Source organism: Chiloscyllium plagiosum, chromosome 5 (assembly GCF_004010195.1).
Source record: "Chiloscyllium plagiosum isolate BGI_BamShark_2017 chromosome 5, ASM401019v2, whole genome shotgun sequence".
In the NCBI taxonomy this organism is placed as follows: Eukaryota; Metazoa; Chordata; class Chondrichthyes; order Orectolobiformes; family Hemiscylliidae; genus Chiloscyllium; species Chiloscyllium plagiosum.
Genome location: NC_057714.1, coordinates 122,613,853 through 122,622,654, shown reverse-complemented (window position 1 = coordinate 122,622,654; position 8,802 = coordinate 122,613,853). Strand labels below are relative to the sequence as shown.

General features: G+C 48.8%; 1 protein-coding gene across 1 annotated transcript in view; it reads right to left on the bottom strand.

Moving 5' to 3' along the window:
* LOC122550354 (alanine aminotransferase 2-like) overlaps window positions 1–8,802 on the bottom strand; it is a 60,834-nt gene that overhangs the window by 18,451 nt on the left and 33,581 nt on the right. Inside the window, exon 4 of the mRNA XM_043691083.1 lies at window positions 6,784–6,917. Coding sequence (XP_043547018.1) covers window positions 6,784–6,917 — 134 coding nt within the window. The remainder of the gene's footprint in view (window positions 1–6,783; window positions 6,918–8,802) is intronic.

Genomic DNA, 8,802 nt, shown 5'->3' with positions numbered 1-8,802 from the left:
GGGAGACAGAGGGCGAGACGGGGAGACAGAGGGCGAGACGGGGAGACAGTGAGAGACAGACAGACAGACAGAGAGACAGAGGGTGAGATAGGGAGACGGGGAGGGGCGAGACAGGGCTGAGATGGGAAGACAGAGGGCGAGATGGGGAGCGAGACAGAGACAGAGAGGGCGAGACGGGGGGGGGTGGGGCTCGATATGGGGAGACAGGGAGACAGGACCTGTGTGCACATGTCTTGCAGTTGACTGGGATTAGATAGAAATGGGTGGCAGAGGAACTTGGAATAAAACCAAAAATAAGGCAGACAGCATTGGAGCAATCCCTCAATACCTAAAACACGAGGGAGGCAAACCATGATGATGATAATAACACTCAGACTGAATTAACTGCAATTTAGCTGCAAACAAAACAGCTGGAAATGGAGAAACAATATTTTAAAAATGTAACAGAAAGAGAGAGAGTAAGAGGCGAAATTTGAACTTGTAGTCTAAAGTGCAAGGGAAAGAAAAACTTCAAGCTGCAGGGGATTAGAGAGAAAAAAAGCAGAAGATAGAACAAGGGAAAGAAAGTAAAAACATGAATTTCAAAAAGAGAGAGAGACTGGAATGAAAAACCGAGAAAGGAAGTATAAAACTGGACTGTTGACGTAAACTTTTGGCAGGAACAGAGGCTGATGATTCAGATTTAATTCCCAGTTTTGCTTTGTGATGAAATCTTCACCAACATCTAAAAGGAGAGAGGAAGAATGGAATTGTGAAACTATAATAAACTGAAAACTATAATAAAGCTGCAATGGCCAGAGGAGAGCTACACTTCCTCCTGAGAAAAATCGTAGTCTCACACCAATCTTACTCCAAAGCAGCTCAGTGCAGAAGGCCCTCAGAATTTTACTCAACTCTGTGGGAAGATGACACTGTGAACAAGACAATTAAAGGGTTAAAGCTGCTTTTCCCAATGCAGGGTTATGGAGCGGAAAGCAGAGACTTAAGGAAGAGATAGTTCCTTGTGCAGTTTGCAAGGGAAAGGAAATGACATGTAAGTGGCACAGCTGGTTTTTCACAGATTATAAGAAACAGGTGCAGGAGTCAGTAACTCCAAAGCTGGTAGATACCAAAAATAGAGGAAATATAGGAATAAAGGCCCCACTTTGATTACCTGTAATACTGACCCTCCAATAGTGCGGCATTCCCCTCAGCACTGACCCTCCGACAGTGCCTACTCCCTCAGCACTGACCCTCCGACAGTGCGGCGTTCCCTCAGCACTGACCATCTGACAGTGTGGCACTCCCCTCAGCACTGACCCTCCGACAGTGTGGCACTCGCCTCAGCACTGACCCTCCGACAGTGTGGCACTCCCCTCAGCACTGACCCTCCGACAGTGCGGCACTCCCTCAGCACTGACCCTCCGACAGTGTGGCACTCCCTCAGCACTGACCCTCCGACAGTGCCCACTCCCTCAGCATTGACCCTCCGACAGTGCTGCACCTCCTCAGCACTGACCCTCCGACACTGTGGCACTCGCCTTAGCACTGACCCTCCGACAGTGCCCACTCCCTCAGCACTGACCCTCCGACAGTGTGGCGTTCCCTCAGCACTGACCCTCCGACAGTGCCTACTCCCTCAGCACTGACCCTCCGACAGTGCGGCACTCCCTCAGCACTGACCCTACGAACAGTGTGGCACTCCCCTCAGCACTGACCCTCTGACAGTGCCCACTCCCTCAGCACTGACCCTCCGACAGTGTGGCGTTCCCTCAGCACTCCCCCTCCGACAGTGTGGCGTTCCCTCAGCACTGACCCTCCGGCAGTGTGGCACTCCCTCAGCACTGACCCTCCGACAGGTGCGGCACTCCCTCAGCACTGACCCTCCGACAGTGCAGCGCTCCCTCAGCACTGACTGACAGTTCTGAGGAAGGGTCACTGGACTGGAAACTTTAACTTTGATTTCTCTTAACAGATGCTGCCAGACTTGCTGAGCTTTTCCAGCAATTTCTCTTGTTGTTCCATATGGACAACTCTGGTGGAAGGATTGTTGAGAATACTTCACCCTTCTCTTTTGCACTGATGTGCTGGCCTCTTCCATCATTAAGGATGGGGATATTTGTGGAGACTCCTCCTCCAGTGAATTGTTTCATTGTCCATCACCATTCCCAGGACTGCAGAGGTTTGATGTGATTGTTTAGATGTTTCACTGCAGATCGAGAGGGAGAGGGAGAGCAGACAGACAGTGTGATGTACAGAAAGAGTGAGTGCATTAAAAGAGAAGGGAGACAGAGAGAGAGAGGACAGTACTATCATTGTTTGAATGCAGTCACATCTCAGTTGACAGTAGTTGAGTCTTGCTGCCAACATATGAACAATGATTCCTGTGTTTTCATGGCCTTGGCAGATTCTGACCAACTCCGGGAAGCTCGCAGGAACACCTGAGCTTCCCACGTATCTGCAGCTTGGCCCAGATGGAGTTAACTCTTTCACAACACAGCATCACTAATTCATTGGGAGCTACACAATGTGTCTGGAGCACATCTGCACAAAATATGATGTTTTCTCACAATGCAATTAATTTCAGTCAAATAACAAACCGAGAACAAAGAAAATCAAGTGTTCCCAATGTGACACTAAACAATAGGACTTGAACCACAGGAGTGATTGGACTGGCAACTAACTGAAGGCTTCAGTGTGGTTTATATTCAGAATAACAGTTACCCGGGAGGGAAGTACACACTGGAATCTACAAAGTCTATCAGGGTAACAGAGCAGAGTGCAGAATACATTGTTACGGCCACAGAGGACGTGCAGAGAGAGATCAGAAGTAATATTTGAGATGTCCAATCAAAAGTCTGATAACAGCACAAAAAATGCTGTTCTTGAATCTATTCGTATGTGTATTCAAATGTTTGCATGTGCTGCCTGACGGAAGAGATTATAACCGGGGTGGGAGGGTCTATGATGATGGCTGCTTTCCCTCGGCAGTGGGAAGTATAGGCTGAGGCAACGGATGGAAAGCTGGTTATCCTGATGGACTGGGCTGGGTTCACACCTCTCTGGTTTGTCGTGGTCTTGGGAAGTTGCCATACCGTTCTGTGATTCATCTGGTATGGATCCTTTCTATGGTGCATCTGTTAAAAAGGGGTCAGAGCCCCTGTGGAAATGTCGAATTTCCTCAGCCTCCTAAGGGAGTAGAGGTGTTGTGCTTTCTTGACAATAGTATCAAATGTGGGTGGTGCTGAAAATGTGTTGCTGGAAAAGCACAGCAGGTCAGGCAGCATCCAAGGAGCAGGAGAATCGACATTTTGGGCATGAACCCTTCTTCAGGAATGAGGAGAGTGTGCCAAGCAGGCTAAGAGGGTGGGCCAGGGCAGGCTGTTGGTGATGGTCACTCCCAGGAACTTGATACTCACGACCATCTCCACCTCAGCCCCATTGATCCAGACAGGGACGTGCCCTCTACTCCACTTCCTGAACTCAGTGACCAGCTCCTTCCTTTTGCTGACATTGATGGGGAGAGTTTTTATCTTTACACGATGCTGCTAATCACTCCACCTCCTCCCTGTACTCCGTGTCATTGGTGTTTCTGATCTGACCCACGGCAGTAGCATCGTCAGCAAGCTTGTAAATGGAGTCGGTGTGGGATTTGACCACGTGGTTATGTGTGCATCAGGTGTATAGCAGGGGGCTGAGTACATACTCTCTGGGGCACCGCTGTTGAGGATTACCATGGAGGAGGTGTTGTCCCCTATCCTCACTGATGGCGGACTATGGGTCAGGATCCATTTCCAGAAGGGGGGAGCTGAGACCGAGGTCTCAGTTTGGGGATGAGTTTGTTTGGAATGATGGTTTTGAAGGTGGAGCTGTAGTCACTAAACAGGAGCATGATGTAGGTGTCCTTGTTGTCCAGATATGAGTATAGGGTCAGGGAGATGGCATCTGCTGTGGACCTGTTGCAACGGTAAGTGAATTGCAAAGGATCAACGCAGGTTGGGAGGCTGGAGATGATGTGAGCCATGACCAAACTCTCAAAGCACTTCATAGTCACATAATGATGGAGGTGAGAACCACCAGGCACGTTGCATGTTTTTTTCTTTGGCACTGGGATGATGGTCATTCCCTTGAGGCAGGTGGGAATGTCAGATCAGAGGAAGAAGAGGTTAAAGATGTCAGTGAATACTCCCACCGGCTGGTCCATGCAGGACCTGAGTGTACGGCCAGGGTCTCCATCTGGGCCTGTCCCTCTCTGTGGGTTCACCCTCAGGAAGGCTGATCTGACTGTGGGTCCAGGGCACCTGGGGCTATTGGGGCAGGTGACATCATTTCACTGAGCTTCTGTTCAAAGTGAGCACAGAATGGAATGGTCTCATTGGGGAGGGATGTACCATTGAACTCATTGGGGAGGGGGGAATGTACCATTGAGCTCATCATGGAACACATCCATCCTGGGACAGGCTAAACAGAGACATGCACAGGAATTCCTCGAAAATTCAAACCCAAACTCCATCAATAAACACATCAATTTGGACCCCATTTACCATCCTCTGAGAAAAAGAACCGGAAGTGATACCACCCACCATAACAGACCAAGATACATAAACAGAAAGTGGTACAGAATACCAGCACTTCACCAGAGGCTCACCGATAATGTTCCCTAGTACAGTGACAGAACATCAGAGAACAAATCTACCAGCTCAGCAAGCAAACGTACAACTTAAGGGGGAATTGGTTGAATTGACATTGAAGCTTTATTGATGACTGGTTCACCACTGGTTTGAAGAATATGTTTGCTGTAAATACCTTGTTAGTTTAGAATCTATTGAGAAACCTGGTCACAGTCCCTTCTCTTCACCGGAGACTCTCACTGATGATGTTACCTTGTCATGGTGACGAAACATCTGAAAACAAACCTTCCAGCTCAGCGAGCTAGCTTACATACTTATCATTAACCTGAGCTACAAATCTTCTCAAAACTTGCTGACACACTCTTCTATAAGAGATATACGCTGATCATTCTTGGTGAGTGAACAAGATTGTTGCACATTTGCTATGGCTCAACCGGTGATGGGATTGGATTCCCATTTGTCACCGTTCCTTCACTGTTGCTGGGTCAGAATCCTGGAATTACCTCCCTCAGGGCATTGTGGGTCAACCCACAGCACATGGACTGCAGCGGTTCAAGAAGAAAGCTCACCCCCACCTTCTCAAGGGGGCAATGAGGGAGGGTCAACAGATGTTGGCCAGCCAGTGATGTCCAAAACCCATCAGTGAATAAAACAAATCCAGTGTCTCCAACTGTCTCTTAATATCACATGGAGTGAATCGAATTGGCTGGAGACTGGTATCTGTGACGCTGGGATCACTGGAGGAGGCCAAGATGGATCATCCACTCGACACTTCTGACTGAAGATTGCTGTGAAAACTTCAGCCTTGACTTTTGCCCTGATGTGCTGGGCTCTTCCATCATTGAGGATGGGGAGCCTCCTTCTTCAGTGAGTTGGTTAATTGTCCATCACCATTCACGGCTGGATGTGGAAGGACTGCAGAGATTAGATCTGATCCATTGTTTGTGGGATTGTTTAACTCTGTCTATCTCTTGCTGCTTATGCTGTTTGACATGTAAATAATCCTGTTTGGTATCTTCTCCAGGCTGACACCTCATCTCCAGGTCTCCCTGGTGCTGCTCCTGGCATGTCCTCCTGCAGCTGGTTGCCAATAATCACCATTGGGGTAGCTTTTGAATTTCGGGCTTTGTTCAAATTTCACCATCTGTCACGGGAGGATCCAAACCCATATCCCCGGTGTATTTCTGAACAAGAATTGAGAATTAACTCTATTTCTCTACCAAACGATGCTGCAGGCCTGCTGAGTTTCTCCAGCATTTCCTGCTTTAATACCCCAGAATTCTGGATTACTGGCCCAGTGACCATAGCACTGCAGCACCTCTCCAAGTTTGTCAACTGTTAACTATACTCACTACAGTAGCAGGGTCAGCAATATTCACAGCCCCAGCAGTACTCACCGCATGTCAGCAGTTGTCAAGGTGTGACACCCTGCTGAATGTCACCACAGGAGCAGACATGCTTTGGTGCAGTTTACAGTAGTGGGATTTTAGACGATCAATTCCTTACTGGCAAACCGCCCGGGAAGTACTGAAAACTTTCAAGGGAGGACTGTGTAACTTGTTCGAGGCAAGACGTGGACACAATTACTGACACAACCAGCTCAGGCCCAGCCCTTCATTCAATCTTGCAGCTTTCTCACTGCAGCAGATTGTATGCAAAGTCCATCAGAGGAGGAAATGTTGAAAACATAAAACATTCTGGATGTCATACAATGACTCTGCAAACAGATACCATTCTCCCCAGTGCCTTGCTGTGTGTTAACCCTCTCCAACTCAACACTGCCCCCAAAAATAACCACTTCCCATTGACAGCTTATTCCCCTCCTCCTTCCCCATTATACTCTGTGGGGACATGGTGTTACTCCCCCAGAGAGTCAGAGCTTCAGATATTCAAATCAATGACCTAGAGCAACTCTTCCTCTGGGTACCAAGGTGAGGGGTGGTGGGGGCTTTGGGGGTGACACTGAGTGGGAGGGCTACCGGGCAATCTGAGGTGCCATCTGCTCAGAGAGTAGGTACACAGTATTGAAGGAGAGAGTGCCTATAGATATAGACCATCTGGTCACGATTACATTCCCGATTGTGTTCCCTACATTACAGGAGGAGCTACCTTCCCGAGGTATTTCTATCAGCCTGTGAAGATCATCAGGAGATGTTAACGACGCTGTACTCACCACGATGGCGTCGCTGGCTCCAGTCGAGAGGAAGATGTTGTTCGGATCAGCAGGGATTCCTCCATCTCGAGTCTCTATGTATTTAGCCACAGTCTGTCGAACACACTCCAGACCCTGACTGGCCGTGTAGGCACCTGGGTGAAGACATTGAGAATGTTCAGTCGGGCTGTGATTGGCTCCCAGACTAAAGCACGGTGATTACAGGATCCCGATCCCACTCCTGTATTGGTGTCTTGGAAGCTGAGGTACACTATTCTCTGACAATCTGATGTCTTGTTATTAGATCCCCGTAGCACAGTGGGTAGTGTCTGTGCCTCTGAGTAAGAAGCTCTAGATTCAAGTCCCATCTTGGGGCTCAGTGGCCAAGCAAGGGGTATTAATAACACCAGCCGAAAAGCAGCCGGTCAGGCAACATCTGAGGAGCAGGAGAGTCGACATTCTGGGCATAAGCCCTTCATCACGAATGTGGAGGGAGAAGAGGGATGAGAGATAAATAGGGGGTGGGGTGGGGCTAGGGGGAAGGTAGTTGGGAAGGCAAGAGGTAGGTGGGGGTGGGGGTAATGGTGATAGGTCAGTGGGGAGATTGCAGTGGATAGTTGGGAAGGAAGATGGACAGGCAGGACAGATCATGAGGGCAGTGCCGAGTCAGAGGGTTGGATCTCGGATGAGGTGGGGAGAGGGGAGATTTGGAAACTGGTGAAGTCAATATTAATGCTGTGTGGTTGGAGGGTCTCAAAGCGGAAGATGAGGCGGTTTTCCTCCAGTTGGCAGGTTGCTTGGATTTAGCAGTGGAGGTGGCTCAGGACTTGTATGTCCTTGGGGGCATGAGAGGGGCAGTTGAAGTGGTGAACCACAGGGCGGTGGGGTTGGTTGATGTGTGTTCCAGAGATGTTCCCTGAAATGCTCCAGGGAATGCCCTGTCTCCCCGATGTTGAGGAGACCACATGCAGAACAACAGATGAGGTGGATGTGCACCAATTCATGCCAACGGTGGGCGGTGGGAGTGGGTGGGATTTTTGCCTGGCCATGTGATGGAAGCAAAGCTTTGCACATTCTCCCCATGGTCTGTGTGGGTTTCCTCTGGGTGCTCCGGTTTCCTCCCACAATCCAAACAAAATGTGCAGGTTAGGTGAATTGGCCATGCTAAATTGACCGTAGTGTTAGGTGAAGGGGTAAATGTAGGGGAATGGGTCTGGGTGGGTTGCGCTTCGACGGGTCGGTGTGGACTTGTTGGGCCGAAGGGCCTGTTTCCACACTGTAAGGATTCCTGAAGAATGGCTTATGCCCGAAACTTCGATTCTCCTGTTCCTTGGATGCTGCCTGACCTGCTGCGCTTTTCCAGCAACACATTTTCAGCTATTTCACCCCCAGCCCTGCTCTGCCTACAACTCCCCTACCCCCCCCGGCTGCCCCACAGAACTAAATTCGGATTTTTATGCCATTTGCCCAATAAGCAACAAAAAGCTGCCATATGAGGATTTCAGAGTGTTCTCACACTGTTGCTGCCCTTGCCCAAAGATTTGTAAACATTGTCAAGCCACCAGTATTGGCATTTTTCAAGATCATGCTGTGATCAGACTGATTCTCAAACATTGGGAAGAGGTTGAAAAGTGGGAATTTGCCATACTTGTTACTCAGCTGAGTTTACTGCGTAAACATCCCCTTCTGTAACGAGGATGATCCCAAATTCACCGCCTTGTTTCTGCTAAGTTAGTTCATCGCCACTGAGGTGACATAGGGATGACAACAGGCCTCAATAACTTTGTGCTACAGAGGGGGAGAAAAGGGCTAGGATTCCACAGGAAGTGTCCTTTCTGGTATCTGTTGAACCTAGGTGTGATGCCCCCTTTGATGAATAGCCTTTTGACTCAGTCACTTTGTCAAAAATTATGTTTAAATAATAGTTAACCAGATAATGTAATGGGGAAGTGATGAGACCCTGTGGGAGAGGACAGCAAAGATTGGAAAATGTAATCCTGGATACAGTATATACGCAGAGCTGAAACATATTTTAATGGA